The sequence below is a fragment of the Buceros rhinoceros genome, unplaced genomic scaffold, assembly GCF_000710305.1.
Source record: "Buceros rhinoceros silvestris isolate BGI_N320 unplaced genomic scaffold, ASM71030v1 scaffold2319, whole genome shotgun sequence".
Classification (NCBI taxonomy): Eukaryota; Metazoa; Chordata; class Aves; order Bucerotiformes; family Bucerotidae; genus Buceros; species Buceros rhinoceros.
The window spans coordinates 56,202-75,622 of record NW_010431945.1 but is presented as its reverse complement, the minus strand read 5'-3'; the positions used below and the strand labels follow the sequence as shown (position 1 = coordinate 75,622).

Sequence of the window (19,421 nt, the reverse complement as noted above, 5' to 3'; positions counted from 1 at the left end):
TGGCATAAACTAAGCTTAATAAAGTATATCTCATAGCATGTTCCTTTTTTTTAATTGTGAAAATTAAAAAAAAAAAAAATCTCCATTCATCATTCTCCAGAGTTGGAGTATCACATTTTGCCTACATGGTTTGCAGAAGCAGCATGTCTGAACCACATACTCATTTACTGGCAGTACTTTATAATGCACTATTTAATTCAAAGAAGAAAAAAAAAATATGCTATTGCTGCAACCACGGTAACAGTATTAACAACAGAGTGTATGAAGCCTGAAAGGAAATTACTCAGCAAAACACGGTAATAAAAAAAAAAATCACCATGGATTATCAGCCGGAGTATTAACAAATAATTTGCAATCCTAAAATTACACAGTAATTCTGGCATTGCTAATTTGCACTAGTATATTGAATTGTAGTTTGGGCCACTGAGTTGGGTCAACATGATTTGGGAAACAGGAAGCTGAATGTAAAGAAGACTGAGTAAAAATCCTTCCTCTGCAGAAGTTCTGAGTGACTTAGGAGAACCTTACAAGGCCACTGCTAGCAAGTACAGATGACACAAGGAGACGAGATCTGGACAACCAAAGGGAAGACGAAAACCACACAGAAATAATTACCATTTTACTAGAGCTCCCATAGCTATTGTAAAACAGCTCTGAAGACAAAATATGTGGAAAAAAGCTGATGAAATTCTGGAGCGTATGGCTTGGTCATCGAGACAGCTTTCTGATTTAATAGGGAGCTGAAACGTATACAAGAAACCCAGCGGCAAAAGCATGGAGTATTTAACCAAGAATACTGGGATTTCTACCACACTGGCACGCTGACTATTTTGCAGAAACAGATAGTTCCCATCATATATCTAGGACCTGACCTAACATTGCTGATGGCAACGGGAATATTCAGAGAGGTCTGCATCAGACACCACTGAGTAAGTGAAAATGTTAGTTAGAATTCTTAACTACCCAAGAGAAATAAAATTGTATCATTTCTTTGCTGTTCCTTGTTTGAAAGAGTTGTCTTTAATTATTTTCTGCTGTAATGTACCCCTGTGTTTCTAAATACCTTCTATAAGCATTCAATTCTATTGAGTCCTAATTTCCTGTGCAGTTTCTTGAGCTCTCTTTCCAGGAGCAGTAATGGCTTAAGCAGTGTGGAAGCAGAAAGCGTAGCGGTTACTGCAAGAAATGCTCTTTAAATCATGTATTATGTCAATTAAATTGGCTAAGAGGCGGGTCTGTGATGGTAGAGCAGGCAGAACTATCATGTGAGCTTTCCAGCTCCAGATTGCCAATACGCTTCGGTTTTATGAAAGCCTATGAGAATTTTCCAGAAAGACGATTTATTTGATGGGAAAGCAAAAATTAACCGTAATGTATCCACTTCTTTTCTGGTCAAGCTGGTAAGGCTTGGAAAGCAGGTTTGGATATGAGCTGGTTGTTTGCTTGATGACTTTAAAGCTCATTTAAATGCATCCCAGAACAGTAGTGCCCAAAAGAAAAATTATTCCTCTCTGTAGGATGTGGGTCCAGCAAAGGAAAATGAATTGGTGCTTTTAATCTTGTCACCAGGGAGTAAGCGTCTGTATTGTGATAGTCACCATACCAGTTTGACACTGACTGGTGATTTCAGAGGTGAAACCAAAGACAAATGGACCCGGAGATTAAACTGCTCTTCCTAAATGCATGCGACAAACAGATGCATGGTGAGAGTACTGGGGATGCTCATACCTGCATCCAGTTCATTGTGAAATGGGAGAGTTGAGCCCAGCCACACTGTTCTCACCCCTTTTGCACAAACACATGCAGAACTGTTTGGAGGATGACTTGTTTCCTACGTATTTTTGAACTGTGATGATGGAAAGAAGGACCCATCTCTGCAGCACAGCAATTTGACAGCAATAGTCCTGCAGCCTAAATTTTGCCTTCCAGGGTGGTTAGATCTGGAATTTGAGTTCATGTCTACTAATCTCTCAGTCTGCTAGATAAAAAAACATGACACTTCAGCAACACTTCTGCTGCAAGAATTTCTTTACACAATATATCACAGCTGAGCATCTCCAGCTTGGTTGAACTGTCTCAAGCCATCTGATGTTACTCATCCTGCCTGTGAGATCCTCCTGGCCTCTTGATACTACCCACATTCTTCCCAAGAGGAGATGATGGCAGAGAGAAACATCAGCTCCACTCTGCACATGTACACAGCATTAATCACTGCTGACTTGTCCTGCTACCAAAGAAAACCGCTCCCTCTCTCTCCTGCTCCTTCACACATTTAACCAACTACATGCCTTGGAGGACACTAACACTAAGCCCAGATTAATACTCCTTATCTTGCCTTAGCTTCTTTGGAACAGTTGAGAGTTAAACAGTAGCTATTTGGGTTATTTTTTATAAAAAGTCTGCAATGCCACTTTCACAAAGATTTTAAAAATGCACTTGGCCCAGGTCTAAAGTAATCCTGCAGCAATTGTCTTGAAGAAATCATTAAGCTCATTGTCACATTGAGGGCAAAGAAAAAAGTGGTGGTTTTTTGTTGGGGTTTTGTGTGTGTGTGTGTGTGTGTGTGAAGGGATTCTCTATGAGAATATCTACATTTTCTGCCCATCTCTCATGTTTGTATCTCTCTGGAGACTACCAGCATGATTTGCAACAGTTTGGGTAGATTTAAGGTAAGGTCTCCCTTCTAGATCCAAAGAAATACTCAGAGCCCGTTTCATGGGTGCTTACACACTGTCCCTCTCTACATCTGTTAGGAGTGCCCTAGGCAGTGCAAAAGTCTGAGGTGCTCAAAGCCCTGTCTGAACAGTCCTGCCCATGAAGTCAAAGCAAGATCACCAACGCTGTAAACTTGAAATTGGAGAAAGGCTCAGAGCATACAAAGCCACCCTGACTGAGGCAGCATCCAATCTAGACCATTCTCAGCATCTATTTACCTGAAGTTCCTCAGACTCCTCAAACTCTTCTGAAGACCCCTTCCAGTGCTTAACAGACTACAAACTATTTACAAGGAGAGGAAGATCTAGCTGGCTTTGTCCAGCTCCGAGAAGAGCTGCCTAAAGGGAAATTTAGCTGCTCTCTTTTAACTACTTCAGGTAGGGGGGATATAGAGAAGATGGAGCCAGACTGTTCCTGTTGATGCTAGTGAGTGAACGAGAGGCAATGGACACGAGTTGTGGCAGTGGAAATTCTGACTAGCTCTTAGGAGAAGAGTTGTTCACAACAAGAGTGGTCAGCACCAGAACCAGGACATAGAGGTTGTGGCCTCTCCGTCCCGGAAGATACTCAAAAGAGTAACTGAGCAACCTGGTCTGACCTCAAAGTTGTCCAGGACCAGAAACCTTCAGTGATGTCTTCCAACATAAATTACTGTATTTTTATGATGACAACTTTATGATTAGAAGTATCTTGCTTTTGGTATGTGACTGAATTGATGCAAAATAAGTCAATTTCTGGAAGAGGCCAGAAATTTCTGTTCTCCTTTATTGTGCTTTTTATATTAAACAATTTCTGGCTCAGTACAAAGTCTCTTCAGGGTTACCTGAGGTAATGCCAGTTAACTCCAGGCTCAGATCCAAATGACCACTTCAGGAACTTCTTTTGCTTGAATCAGTCTTGCTGAGAAACGGTGTGAACTAGTGTGGGAAAGAGGTTGTCCTAACTTCACTGTTAGACTTCCAGGAGCTTAACTCCTCCCTGTGCGTGGATCTGAACTGTTAATGGGAGTTCACAATTTAGCTTAGCCTCAGTGGTCATGCTGCAGAATAACCCTTGAGCTGTGTGAAGTGCCTGTTGCATTATAGCAGCAGAGTGTGATTGCATTATCCCAGACAAGGTGCAGTAACTTGAGATGTCCCCTCTGTCTCCTTACTCTGCAAAGCAACCATCCAGGTCAAGGACAAAGCACTGCCCAACTGCAGGGAAGCCATTGGGGCTGTTCAGTACAGGATCTGAGCTCAGGGCAACGATAGATTTATAACTCAAGTTAATTCTTCAATGAAAACATCTCTTAACCTGGTGAAAGTATTCAACCTCCTGGAAAGCCTGGGAACAGTTTAGATAAAGCAACGCATGGCTTTTGATGCCAGCTGCCTGTGCAAGTGATTTATGGACTGTAATACACCATGGAACCAGAGCACTTCATTGGTTTCCTTAAAGACAGAGGAGTGGATTGTGGCTGCACTTACTGAGCAGCATATATGTTCCTTCAAGGCATCACCACTCCTGAAATAAAAGCAAACCTGCCTTTCGAGGGAGCCAGACCTTTCATTTTCTAAGAACACAATAAATGTCATGGTAGAATCACGGTTCAACAGCTTTGGATTTACAAATGTCAGAAGTAAATTCTAATTATTTATTTCGGATAAATAATGAACGGCATAAAAATTGCTGACGTTAACCTTCATTGGAAAGGTTGGTTTAATGGGCCCATAAAATCTTCTATTGATGGCAGGTTCATAAAACTTCATATTGACTTCAGCTAAAGGCTATAACTTCTATCAATACTGTCAACGATTACTATTGACTGATAAAGGTATCCTGTAAACTGAGTCATAGCATTATGCTACTTTATGCTGCCATTAGCAAAATTTCATGTCTTCTTGAGAACATTTCTCCTATAAATCCTGGATTTCTCAAAATAGCCCATGTGATAGCTAACAGCGGAGGGCCCAGAGTAACACTGCTGGTGTGCAAAGGGGGGAAACACAGAGTGACCTTTGCCTTTGCTAGGTAAATCTTCTGGGAGGGTCTCAGACTTCTTTTGCTCCAACAGCAGGTTTCAGGCTATGAGGATATCGTGTGCAAAACTTTCTCACACTTTTATCTGTGCCAAGCAGTTACAAACAAAAATATCCAAACATTGTGTACATTTAAGGCTTTTCCTCAGTCCCTCTTCTTTCCCTCCCTTTCAAACTTTGTTTCAGTACGTTTATACCACCAATTCAACTGCAATCCCCACGTTGAAATGACATGTCTTTCGCTCAGCTCTGGAACATGTTTCCTGACCTGAACCTGGCTGTTGTCTTTGACATCTCCCCAGAATATTCTAAGCATCAGCTGAAATTCCCCAACGGCACAGTTTGGATGGTAATATTTTCCCTCAATGTCCACCACCTCCTTTTTGTTGATATGAACAATATGATTTCATGCTGGGCACCTCCATTCTAGATTTTATTTATGCTATGCAGACTTTGTACTTTTGAGTATCATATAGCCTTTCTCATTCAAAACACTCAACGTCTAAGACTGCAAATGCCTGGGGCTTGGAGAAACTCCTTCTACATTCATAGAGCACTTAAAAAACCTGCAGGTATGTTCTCCAGCTTCCTGTCTTCCTTTTTCTAGTTGCCATGAAATGATGCCTCAGCAATTGATTAAATTTAAGGGAAGAGGAATCGGAGGTTGTCTCAGTCGTGACATGAGTACTACTGCCTCTGTTACTGCTTTTGGTAAAGCCTTTCAAGACATGTGCTGTTGCTAATGTGTTGTTGCTAATAGAATTTCGTTTGTCGGTACAACGTTGCATTTGCATTTATAGAGACAGCATTACAGAAACCAGTGAAAAAGAATCCAGAACCTACATAATTCCTCTCTCTTAAGAAAAAAAAAAAAGCTAAAAAAGGCTAGACTTCTGTGCTTCGCTTTTCTTCATAGGTGTGGAAAGAAAAATGTATCAATTGGATGACAGCTGCTTGTACACTGCCATGGAAAGCACAAGAGAGAGCTTTGGGTACAGAGAATGGGATGGAAGTGCAGACTGTTTGCTTTGGTTGTTTTCTAGTGATTTCTTGGGAGCATGCAAAACTCTAATCGACTCTGATCATCCCTCTGTTTTATCATCACAACACAAGGCTTGGAAGGAAAACAATATGATCTGGCACTGCGTGTTTGCTTGTCCTCATGGGTGTGACATTCAAAGATACCATGCTAAGAAGCTTAAAAAAATCTTGTTCAGACAATTTTAAAAGATTCTTCTGTACATCCTTTAAACAGAAGACCATTTATCTTTGAACTTTGCCTAATATATCATTATCTCCGAGCAGAAACTTAATAAGCTTCTACTGTAATTTTGTTGGAGTTAAACACAAAATTGTGTGGGTGGTGTATGTCTCACCGTGTCATGGCTTCCTGAGGAAAAGTTATCATCATTTGTCACTATAATACTGTGGCAAAAAGCATAAAAGGAACAAGCAATACAGTCATTTCACATCAGCTTTCTGCGCTGAGCTCAGGCTCCCGATGACTTGGAGGTAGTGGCTATATTAAGAAGCAGGCTGTGCCATAATTGAATTAAAGGTGCAAAGGCATATAGGGCTGTGTGAACTCCTGGGTCAAGCTGCAATTGAATCAAAATCCTCTCTCCTTCCTACCCTGCTTGGCAGAACTGCTGACCAAAAGGTTCGCAGACCTACAAAACACATGCAGGAGTCTCTGCAGCTGGGGACACAAAGTTACAGAGATAAAAAATCTGTGACCTTCAGCTTTTATATCACACGGAGAAAAAGGCTTCTAAAAATATTTCACCATCGTTTTCCTTCAGAGAGCAGTCAGCCAATTTACATAAATGAAACGGCTCCTGTCAAGGAACCGGCAAGGAAAAGAAGGAAATTATCTGCCCCGAAAATCTGTAGCAAAGATAAGAGCAGCATCAGCCAGGGGAGGGGAGATTTAAATGCTTTTTGTCTGAAAGGTCACTACAAAAAGCAGAGAGAGTATTACAGCCACTTAATGATCTCTGTCGCTGTGATAAATAAGTAGGAGCTTCTCCAGCAGTTTATTAACAAACACTCTGTAGGATAGTACAAAAGGCCACAACATGGGACTATTGGAAGAGTGTTTTCACTGAGTCCGATTAAAAAAAAACCAACACAAAATCTAAGGAAGATTAAGGTGGAGTAGTAAGAAGAGGCATTCCTGGAAGAGCTCAAGGCTGACATCGCATGCACCGTCACCACTTACCGGTTTCTGTATTCTCGTGCTCTGTGTCGGTAAGGGTGAGGTTAGAGTTGGCCCGGCTTGACAAGCAGGAGCTGCGTCCAGACTTGGGGTTGCGTCCCCAGAGCCTCACGGGTTGCTCAGGTGACATGACCACGTCTGCCTCCGTGTCAGCATCTGAGCCAGTGCTGATGGAATAGCCACAGTGAGGCAGCCCAATGTCAGTCCGGTACAAAGTCCCATGTGTGGGTGTCACATCTTCAAGACCCAGCTCTCTCAACGAGAAGTTGGCTCCTAGGAGAAAACACAGCAGCCTAGTAACTCTTTCATAGCGGATGGTTTCATCTAGCATGACTCAATGGCAGAACCGTTCATCCTGTGTCTTCAAGTGGGACACAATAACCCCTGAGTTCTAGTTCTAACATCATACCAAAGATTCTCCTATTTTGTGTTCTTGCTTATTGACCAAGTGACCATGCCAAGACCAAAAAGCAGATTCCTTTTTCTGGGACCTGCCAAAAACTCAGGGCATGTTCAATGAAATCATCAAATTGGATAGTAAAAATGGATGTAGAAGAGGTGGAATTCTTTAGGAGAGGCAGCAAGTAATCTTGGGAGAAAAGCAAAATGAGGCATGAGGTGATCAAAAGTCCTACCATACATTTGGCAACACTATTACAATAGGAAATGTGAGCGAGTTCTGCTCATTGAAAACCCTGAAATTACATATTGGGGATTTGAAATTCCTTTGGAGATCTCACTTTCCCCTCGCTGACCACTCACACTTTGACTCAGTTCAGCTATTCATTCTAATACAGTCACAGCAGAGGTTATTTGGCTGCAAATAGATGCAATTGTTTAGCTGACTAAAAATACCACCTCAGAAATGACTCTTGAGTTCATGTCTAGTTACCTGCAGAGCTTCAAAATCAGACCAAATCAATGTCAATGAGGCTTCAAATATTAGCATGCTTTATTCAGAAAGTTGCACTAGGAGATTGGGGAGAGCAATTAGTGGCTTCAGTTTAAATCTCATTCATTTATTAATGCAAGCTTTTATTTTTCAGCCCTCCATGTCTTTAAAAGATTTTGGCCACCTGTGAATGCCTTTAGCAGCACCATGCATTTACACGGCACAATGCACCCCTGCTCCTGTTACGCTATGCCTTGATGGGCTGGATTAAGGAACTTTTTCTATAACTGGTAGGAGGCATCAGGCCCTGGATCATGGCCAAATACCAACACTGGTGATCAAATTTAGTCTAGCTGGCTTCTTCCCATTATTTCAATAAGTAAATCCCCTGCAATAAAAAGAGAGGTGGAACCTGCCAAATCTATGTACAGGCTGCAGACTCAGTTTCAGAGCGGTATTTGCAGTCCAGATGTGTTTCAACAAGATAAATCTGAAAGCCCGATCTCCAGGAAAGCTCAGGCCCGAACCTAGCTGTGAACAGTGAGGTTCATGGATACTTGTTATTGAAATCTGATCGTTGGATCTTGAACTCAAGGTTGTATTCAAGTCTGAGTTATGATTCTCTCCCTGCTCAAAACAACACAATCATTTCCAATTGCTGATGTTAAATATCACGGGGTGAAAAAGGTGATTCCGACAGAAACAGCCAGATTTTTAGTTTTCCAGAGTTTGGTTTCATGTTTGTGGAAACACCCGGGCTCATCCCTGAGCCCTGCTGCATAAAGAAGGTCTCGTATCATAACACACATGCATCGAATCATTAGCTGGCCCCCAGTAGATGTTATTTTACTACACTTTTTCATTCATTTGGCTTTGCATCTCGTAGTGAACTGAGAGAAGATGTTTGAATACACGGTGAATAGTGGGTATGGACAACATTTTCATGTAAAGCTCAGAGAAGGAGCTGTTTGATGATAGGAGGAAATAACCATGGTTCAGCTGGTTACGGCTCTACAGCTGATAACGCTCAAACTATATAAAGCATTCATGAATCTCACACCTTTTTAATTGACTGAGCAAGATTAAAGCTTTCAGACGGAGTGGACAGTTAAGGTTGTTTGAGGCTGATACCTCTGCCAAACCCTAGGCCTGGCTTGGGAAGCACAATGCAAGCTTGGGCTTGTCTATTTTAAATTCGATTGCAAAGTGGTCTGAGATATCACTCTCTGCCACTCCACGGCATGAGGTAGCAAGTGAACTTGACTTAAGTTATAAACACAAGGAAGCAGTATCTCCCCAGAGACCTCACTCTTCCACTGCAGTGCAAGGCCAGGATAGTTTTTAAACCATCCTCTGTGGAGTACTGGAATATATAATTTTTTGGTTTTGCTTGAGCGTTTGAGTCACTGACAGTGAGTTCCACCTTCCCCTGAAACAAGCCACACTCAGCATCATCAGACACATCAATGTGCGGTATGACTGGTGCTCTCCAGTAACAGCAGCTCATAAATTATGAAAAATGACTGCTACAATTAACTGAAAATCAAATTTATTTGCAATAAACAGCAGGAGATGCATTGATTTTCATATTCTATGCTCACTGTTGCCTTTTAAGCTGGAAGAACTCAAGTCAATAAAAGGAAGATAATAAATATCTGAGACTTTTTAATTCAGATCTGGTCTATTTTTTCCTGTGCTGACTTGCATGTTTGCTGACATTCTCACTCTAGCTAAAACCATTTAAATGCTGACTTGTTTATTTACTGAATTTATTTGGTCAGTTTGTAATGTTTCCCTCCTCTGCCTTCCAAACCAATGCAGGCGAGAAATTCACTTTGTCTTGTTGATGTCGAGCAGGCTAATAAGGCTTGGTTTCAGTTGGCACAAGGCCAAGCAGCACCACAAAGTGAGGTCCACTGGTGGCTTTCTGCCAATGGAAAATGTGGCACAGAAAGTCTGGGGTCATTGTTAACGCTCTGCAGGCCAGTTTTGGCACTCTCAGGATAAATTTGGAGAAAATTCTAAACTGAAAAATCTGTGGGCGATATATCAAAAGTAGAACTGGTGCCCTGACGTGGTTAATCTTAACTTCTTCTCAATTAATTTCTGTCACTTAGACCAATGGTTTTTACTACGTCTCAGTATACTACAAAATTTTCCTAGGGAAGTATGAACTTATGTATAGCAGATTTATACTCCCTGTCAATAGATTGGCTTTTCTTATTTATCTTTTGTGGGCTTCTTAGGAGAAGTCCATGGACCTGCCTGGCCTCATAGACCCTCAGGTTGAAAACCAGTGACCTGTACTAATGCACATCTATCCTGTGTGGTGAATATATTGTATGAACTGAGCAAACTCAATGACCTAAAAGATTCCCTTTTCTTTGTAGCTTTGTAGACTCTTTGAAGAGATGAAGTACTGCAGAGCTGCTAAGAAGGAAACTCCTTTTATGATTGCGAAGTATTACTTACAACACCTACTGGCCTTTTTGTTAATTATTGCCTTTGCAATTATCCTGAAATACAAACACCAAAGCCATGTGCACAAAGATACTTCTGCAAGTCATTTTGCTTGTGCGTGCCTTAAAGATGAAGCTTGCACCAAACCCACAAGTGCATGGTGTGGTGTTTGAAGAGTGAAACTGAGCAGCCCCCAAGTTGAACTAGTGCAATTATACACATTCCCTTTGGGGAACAGGCTTCTCCAAAATGCAGAGGGTGTGCTCGGAGAAGTCTGGGTCAGCTATTTTATGTTCATTATCTGGAATGCTGCCTACTCTATATGACTCACTTTGCCATTTTATGCTTTTCTTGATGGACTTATAAAACTAATTTATGTGAAGCCCTGATTGGTTTCTGGATGAAGACACTCATGTTTCTACAGAAAAATGGACACAAGACTATAGCACGGGACAGAAATCTACCTCATGTAGGCAACAGCAGCAGTGAAAATGTAACTGCACTGACTTCAGGCTAGCAATAAAAAGGAGAATATCTGGAATCTCCATTAGGACTGTGGAGCTGATAGTTACCCTTGAACCTCCACATCTTCACAGCCACTGTGACCCAGATTCACTAAATGGATTCTTTTATGTCCTAAAAGTGGTTCTTTACCACTCCTTTGATATTGGAGTACATCTCCATCTCAAACCTACATCCTGCAGGACGTGCAATGCCAAGGGTGGGTAATCCCATCTGCAGCTCAGTTGCCACCCTTCCAGGCTTCTTGGTTTTTGTTGAAGCCCACATGGACACTGTTGGCAGTGACACTCTCCTCTCACTGTCTTCTGCCTCGGCATCCTTGTTGACTTTCTTCATGACAGAGCAGGCACATGATATAGAGAAGAGATCTCCTGAGCAGGGAGGGAATTTTCACTCCCTGTCAGTACTGTGCAGCATCCGCACAAGAGATCTGGTCTCATGGTGGAAAATGGCAAAGGGCTGTTGGAGGCAGAAAAACTAAGACACAGAGCATGTGTCTTGGTAGATGCTAATGAACACAGGCTAGTGCTATCCACTTAAGGACATTGGCGTGCATTCATCCCACACCTGTGCAATACAACGAAGATGTTCCTTGCTGCTCTCTTTCCTACTATCTCGCTTTTGGCCTCTGAGTCCTTCAAAGGTAGCTTCCCACCCAGCCCCAGCTCTCAGCTGATTATCTCACGATGCTGAAATGTACTCACCTGCTCGGCAGAATTCATCAGCCTCTTGATGCACCATGTCTTTGACCCGATTGCTGTAGGTCAACCTGGAGTCTTGATCATAAGCCTTCAGGGTCTCGCTGGAGCTGTAGGACTTCTGGGGTACCTTGCTGTCCTCACTCTCGGCTGAAGAGCTGGTGTAACGGCGCTCAGTGTCACGGCGCCGAGTCAGAGATCGATACGGTTTCCTCTCTTTTACATCCATGGCACCCTTGTCTGATTATTAAACATTAAAATAATGACGTCTACGTGGTGGTCAGATTGGAATAACCTGAAAGAGAGAATAAAAGAAATAGGATCAAAGTTCATGCCTTTGGGCACCTGAAAGCTAATTTGCCTTCTTTATACATTCTTGTAATGAATAAAAGAGAAGTTACTTCACAGACTGTAGCAAAACCCTCTTAGAACAATTAGCAATGGAAAGAAAGTCTCAGTTATGTGTGACTCATTTAATAATTGACACAGCTCATGGGACACATACATGCAACAACCTGCATCTGTCTGAACTGGGCATGAACTTGGGGATTTGAAACTGTTTGTGATTTTCTGTGTTGTCTTTCCATGGGAAGTGACTCAGCCACCTCCAGGAGGTATGTAATCCATACATCAGTCACCAAGCCTCTGGGAAACGGGGTCAGGATGAAATGTCTTTATCTGGGCATCCAGAGGACCTTGGGAAAAGTGCTGCCTTGTAGTTTTAGAAGTGTTTTGATAGATTGTGAGGTTAAGAAGGAATGAACAAAAGAATGAGACAATGTAAGAAGGCAAGTGGGAAAGGAGAGGGAGAAAAGAAGAACAAAGGAGTAAGATATGGATGGAAATTGGATGAAAATGTCTTCCTATTCAGAGGGCTTGTCTTTACTTTGCTGGAAAGTGTAAATAAATGATAGTACTCTCCTTCAAGTAACAGCATGGGATTTATGCCTGTGGGAAGACCAATATATATATGCACCAGTACACAAGTGTGTATATCTTCACACTGAGAAAAGAAATAAAACACAGAAATAAAACGTGTATTAAAATATTTTTGTCAAAATAATTCATAAATTGTCTTTTCACTTTAAGTTTATTAAAGACAACAGCAGCCACAGGAAAAAAAATAAAAGACAGTAACTTGCAGCAAGATGGTAAAATATGTTTTTGAATACATAAACTGGTTTATGAGGAAAAATACTGATAAAACCCACAAACCAGACACTGAAATCTGTAATTACAGGCTGAGTTTCTCAGGGACTGAGTCCTCCTGACTGCTAAAGAACAGAAGCCAAGTCTCTAAATGCCACGTCAGGATATTGCTGTTTGCTGGCAGTACTTAAAAGCAGAAAGGAAGAGGGTCAGAAAATTCCTATCAGTTCTTAGTCTTTTTTATATAAAATAATTTCCATATCATATGGAAATGCATTGGCAAGGACTGAATCACATTCTGTTGGCATTTCTCTCTTGAAAGGCTAAATCCTGAACACACTAATAAAATCTTACTCCTCCGTGTCTCCTACCCCAGCCTTGCTGCAGATGCTGTGCCCTGAATTTATGGTGCAGCCCAACACACCTCTGGTGCAATAGTCGAGGATGGATGATGTGCTGTGAGCTTTGCAGGTCGGCTTAAAGGGATGTGGTGTAACGCAGCATTTGTGGCTTTCAAAACTATGCGTCTGTGAAGGATGGAAGACTCTAAGCACAGGTTCTTATAACCTAAAAATCATAATACTAATGCAGAAACTTGAAGACAATATTTTACTATGAATTACTCATCGTCAAGCTGTCTGGCTCAAGCATAACTACGCAAATTCTTGAGCTGAAGAGCAGCAGGACAGCTGTGAGATACACCTGCAGCTGGGCGAAGAGGGTCCCACTCCTACTTCTGCAATTCTGACTTTGCTAAGACTATTCTCTGGGTTTTGTCCCTTTAACCTCCAAAATGAACTTTGTGATGACAGAACCCGGTTCTAATGGTTTGTACAGTTTCTGTGGCACTCTTCCCGGAAATTAAGACACTACTTTAAAAAAAAAAAATCCACTTAATTCTCTCCCAGTCTATTACAGCGATGGCAGGAGACCAAGTTCCCTCTTCCTATTTGTCAGCAAAATGCATAGAAACTATTGAACACAAATGGAAGGATGGAGGGGGGAAGGGGTGTCTTGTAATTGAACTTTACTTACACCATCTGCAGAGATTTGAGCACCACTTTGATTTTAAACATGTGTTTAAACCCACCAAACTCACTGACTTAAATTCATTTATGAACTGTGTTAGTTCAAATACAGTGAATGCAAATGGGATTAGTCACCAGCCAAAATTTACACATGTTAAATGTTTTGCAAAATAAGGGCCTGAGAGGTATAAAACCTAAAGCCTGAATGTAGAAACAATAGGGAAGGAAATGGTGTTTTGCCAAGGACCAGTTTAAGATAGTCATAACATGTAAGAGATCTACCAAATATTAGTAGATATTTTGCTGTATTGAATCAAACATGTTGGTGCTTTCACATTGGAGAGAGGCAAAAGGAACAGAATATCTGACTGCTTTTCTGTGCACTGTTCTCCTCCCTTAAAAAAAATGAAGTTTTTTTTGACTTGAAATATTGCGAATTTTTTTCCCAATTGTTAAAGAATTAGTTTGTCTCCTTTACACCATCTACCTTGGGAAAGGTTGTTATACGTTTTAATAAAACACCTTAAAATAGACTCCTTCTCAACAGCGCTGTAGTAAGAGCTGTTAATAATGAACACTGAAATTGTAGTTTACTGTCATGGGCGATAGAGATAGCAAAATGTGAGTGAGGAGTGGTTACTATGCACTGTAAGAAAGAAATGAGGAAAGGCTGCTTCTCTCTGCTCGTGAGTATTGCAGCAATTCCTACCAAGGGGCAGTCATTTAAAAAACCCTCTAATGGGAGAGGCACATGTGCCAAGAAAACCTTTCTGCACAGTTAGAGCCACGGGGTACAAACAGGGTCTGTAATTACCATTAGTATCCTTGCAACTTAGGAAATGGCCAAAACCCATCAGGAAATCGGCTGAATTCCCACCAGATGAAGGTTTTTCTTTTTGTAGAGAAAGGTGCTGAAAAACTGAAATTCCTCCTACAGTTCATCAAAAATAGCCCTGTAAATTTGCACCATTCACATGCACATTCCTCTAGAACAGAGCTTCAATTCCCCATTCATTCATGGCTTTACAGATTTAACTCCCATCAGCCCTTTCTCTCACATTGCTTGTAAAGAGACACTTTCCAACCAGAAAAGTCACCCCCAACACATATAATGAAGATTTCAAATTTATTTTAAGAAGGAACTGTTGCATTTAACTGACTTAAGCGAGTTTCCAGCACCTCTCCATGGACATGCAGTTGTTGTCATGTCATTTTTATGGCCCAGTTCCCAGATGGTTTAGAAACCTTGCCTTCAGTGGAGTTGCGTTGTCAGGGAATTTGCTTCATGGTGTTTCTGTGATAGATTATTACTTTTTATCTGCTACTCCTTGTGTCTTGAATTCAATTCTGCTACAATTTCATCTGTGCCATCAACACCTCACATTTTTCCTGGCTTCTCTGGCACGCAGCAAATTCAAAGAATCACACGCGTCTCAGTTACATACTCAATCACCAGTTTCTTTCCGCCTCTAGCTCATGATTGCTCCTCATAATTTTAAAAGCTTCCATAAACTTGCTGCACCTCGTATAAAAAACACAAGGCTTCTAATATTGTCCTTTCCATCCCTTCACTCTTTCTCCCTCCATAAAAGCACAAAAGCTTTCTGCTCTGAACTATTTCTATTTGGAAAGGACTTTCTTGTCCTAAAATGTGGTGTTTCTGGCTTAGCTTGATTCTTTCATCATACTGCTGTCTGTGTAACATATCAAATGACACCTTATTTTTTTTACGGAAATAGCCATTCTTAGTTTTGTCAGCCCTCTGAGGGTACAATCTCTGCTGGAGCACAAGCTGGTTTGGAGAACAGTTCACAACAGAAGCATCCTTCAGGTTTTACGCACTCAGAAAAAAATCCCACTGACCCCAGAAAGGGTTACTCATGTGCTAAAGCCTATAAAATCAGACTCCTTGACATAGTTATATATTTCAGAGGTGTGCAACTCTTCTCGCATCCTTGCCTGTGTGCCAAGAAGCGGAACAAAAAAAAAAAAAAAAGAATCAGCTTTCTAGTTCTGGTGCAACAGAACAGTAAATGCAATACTTATTTGCAGCTCTTTTTATTTTGTTTTTGCTTTAGTTGGCTCCAAAATAATCCTTTTTATTATGTTTTATCCTTTATATCTGTCCTCCTCATTCTCAGTTCTGTTGCTTTTTGTTGCTCTTTGGAGCTTTGATTAACCACACCAGCTTTGTGCTGCAGAATCGCACTCAATGAATGGCAAGGGGAATGATTTATTTTCTGAGCCACTGCTCAAAAGACAAACTTCCATCAATCAAAAACCAGACAAGAGAGTGTGACACCACAAAGAGATATGCTAGGAGGTGCTTACAGCAAAAGGGACAGGTGGTCTTTGATAGCTGCCTTACATTGCAGGTCACTAATCACAGAGATTAGCAGCAAGGTGATAGACAGCGCCTGTTCTGGAAGGCAGCTTGTCATATCATCCAATTTTCTGTCAAAATGTGGGGGTTTAAATGGTAGAGATAGCTTTATGTGTCTCCTATACTGTTACGGCAGCAGGGTAATGAGAAAGCTGGAAGAGTGAAATACCTTGTCTCTATGAAAACGTGAGCGTGAATCCTGGTTGGGTTTTTTGGTTCACCTTTGTGCTGGAGGAAGCAAAGCAACTTCCCGTAGTTGTTTGTTTTCCTAGCAAAACTGTCTTTGCAAAAATGGCACCTTCTTACTTGGTGGATCCTGTTGCTCATCTTCTTAAAGTAGATCTTCTCATTCCACAGCTTAAGGCAGGTTTTTTCACTATTTTTTATTGCTGCTGCCCTTTGTAGAATGAGCACACCCACAGAATACTGAGCAGTAAGCTGGATTTTATTTTCCCTCCTTTGGGCTCTACAAATTGAATCATTAACTAAGGCCTAATGCTGGTAAGCAGTGAGCAAGTATCTTTTTCTTCTCTTTATAGAGGAAGAGTTGAGGCACAGGAAGTCAAAGTGACTTGCTTAAGGAGGTATAAGAAGAAAACAACACAAATGAGAGCAGACTCTTGATATCCCAGGCAGAGTCTGATACTGACCCCTGGATTTTTTGAGAATTAAGTTACAAAAGCGCAGCAGAAAAATTAAAAAATCTTGGCCAATGCACTTCTGAAATCTTTGTTTGAGAAGAGTAGTATGAACCTCAGGTATTATTAACAAGATGTTTGTTCATGTTTGGATAGTGCCCTTCAGTCGGAGACTGTGGAGTATGTACAATTGCAATTGTGTCTGATCAGTGAAATTCCATGGCGAATGATGAAAACCCCACTCAGAGTCAAAAGAGAGACATTTTTTTGCTATGTTGTGCATTAATCTCCAAACCACCCACAGATATTTGGGACAGACCAGTAATGATATTTGGAAAGTTAGCTCCAACTCAGGATCCTAAGCTGCAATCAGAGATGTGAGTTCAGATGCTTAAAGGACTTTGTGGCTGTGATTATTAATGTCCTACACTAAGTTAAGTCATCACTCAACATCTACCATCTCTGTTGAAAAGACAGTCCTTTCTGATAGTCTCATCACACTTCCACGAGTACGAAAATGCCTGGTTTTAGGCTCCGTACTCTGGTTCATGACGCACAATGTTGAACGTGGGAAATCTTATTTGTTCATTTCTGTTTGTCCAGAAGAATCTGTGATATTGCCTGCCGTTGCACACCTGGTCGAAAGCACAAAGCTGGCATAGATGTAGTGTTCAATGTTCTGATGTATTCAGTAGCTATTTAGTCATGTACTTACGAGTAATTCAAGTCAAATTTGTATTGCTGGACGACCAGAGGCTCCAGCAATCAGATCTCAGCAAACATACAACCATGGCTTAAACTGTGTGATGCTATTTACCAGGTTTCTGGGAGGTTCTTCTTTATAACATAAAAGATTCCTGTGTTTTTTATTAAACTTTAAGCTTCAGATTTATAACAGAGGTTCAGATCCCAGGAGGTCTTTGTAGGAAATAAATTAAGCTGTAGGTATAACATCCTTTCACATTTTTGGCAAAGGCTTTGGAAAGAAGCAGGAATAAGAGAGAAGAATGAAGAGTTGAGTTAACGCTGCTTGGCTTCAACCCAGTGCTTGAAAAAAGCAACAAAACCTCCCTTTTCTAGTCTCAGCCACTAAGCCTTTCTTCTACTGGTAAGAGACTTGCTCGGCAATTGGTAACGTCCTGTCCAAAAGATGTGGTTTGTGACCTTTTCGTGAATAAATCTAAAACTGCAATGAGCTGGGGGCCCAGGAAAGCTTGGAACAGTAGTTGAGATTTGAAGTATGGTGGGAAAGCATGAAGGAGGCTGGAATGCAATTATCTCAATTATTTCTGGTTTGCAAATCCCCAAGTCTTCCCTTATGGGCTGCAGCCCTTAGCCTGTGCTAGGAGAAGATTTTGGGGCCAGAAGTTAAAAAAGCTTTCAAATAGCTTTTGACTAATGTAAGCAGTTTGCAGCTGCAGTTATCAGACCTCTACCCTGGTTTCCTCCAAAATGGAAATTACTTCAGAAACAATCTTATTTCTATATTGAAATACTCTTTATTAGTCTATTTAGCCATTCTTGGATGAAGCAGGTTTTCTTCAGAACCACAATTTAATAGCTAATGCATACAGGTATTTAAATAATAAATGCCAGAAGAGTCAGTCCTTACAATGTAGACTGATTTAGGTTCAGCCTGCACATTCTTCCTGGCTCACTATGTCAGACTCAAGGTTTGGGTGTGTGATGTGCCAGTGAAACCAGTCTGTGTATTAGTGAGTCTCAGAGAGAAAAAGATGGTGGCATTCAATGCAAAGTGGCATCTCCATTGCATGTAATCACTGAATGAATTCCACTAAAGCATTCCCATCCTTCCTCCATCACCCACCATCTGCTGGTTTGGGCTTATGCCTGGGATACAGAAGACCAAGATTTAAGTCCTTAATCTGAGTCATGCAGGACAAAGTCCTGAACATGTCTCAAAAATGCCAGGTGAAAGCCCTAGGTACAGACTTCCTTGATCTGCTTTGGGGGAGACTTTGTCCTCCAGGAAAGAAAAACAATGTGTTTTGTTTTCTGAAAAACAACAAAATGTATTTGATAATCTCTAGTCATCCTTTAGACAGTAAGAAAAGACTGGCACAAGGCTTAGTGTGGCAGGTTATCCTTGGCTGAACTCCATCTGCCCACCAAGCCACTCTATCACTCCCCTCCTCAGCAGAATGGAATGGGGAGAAAATAAGATGGGGAAAAACTTGTGGGCTAACATATAGGCAGTTTAATAAAGCAAAAGCAAAGGTCACATACAGAAGCAAAGGAAAACAAAAGATTTATGCTCTACTTCCCTCCTGCAGGTGATGTCCAGCTACTTCCCAGGAAGTAGGGTTCAAGTACATGTAAGAGTTTCTCCAGTAGACAAATGTCATACTAACAAATAGCCCCTTCTTCCTACTCACTTCTCCTAGCTTTTATTGCTGAGCAGATGTAATTTAGTGTGGAATAACCCTTCAGTTAGTTTGGGTCAGCTGTCCTGGCTGTGTCCCCACCCAAGATCTCGCCCACCTCCCAGACTGATGCTGAAGGGGTGAATCTTGGAGAGCCAGCCTTGGTGCTGTGGAGCACTGCTCAGCAGTAGTTGAAACATTGCTGTGTTATCAACACCGTTCTAGCTACCACTACTCAGCACAGCACTATAAGGGCTGCTGTGGGAAAAATTGACACCATCTCAGCCAGACCCAATATATGCGCTCAAGGCAG

At 41.3% G+C, this 19,421-nt stretch overlaps 1 protein-coding gene across 1 annotated transcript in view; it reads right to left on the bottom strand.

The window, feature by feature from the left end:
• Nucleotides 1–6,754: 6,754 nt before the first annotated feature.
• The window catches only part of LOC104499992 (teneurin-4-like), a 58,831-nt gene continuing 46,164 nt past the window's right edge, over nt 6,755–19,421 (bottom strand). Inside the window, exons 2-3 of the mRNA XM_010143574.1 lie at nt 11,533–11,821; nt 6,755–7,227 (exon numbers count right to left, since the gene is read on the bottom strand). Of these exons, the coding sequence (XP_010141876.1) occupies nt 6,947–7,227; nt 11,533–11,755 (504 nt within the window). The 5' untranslated portion in view covers nt 11,756–11,821 and the 3' untranslated portion in view covers nt 6,755–6,946. The remainder of the gene's footprint in view (nt 7,228–11,532; nt 11,822–19,421) is intronic.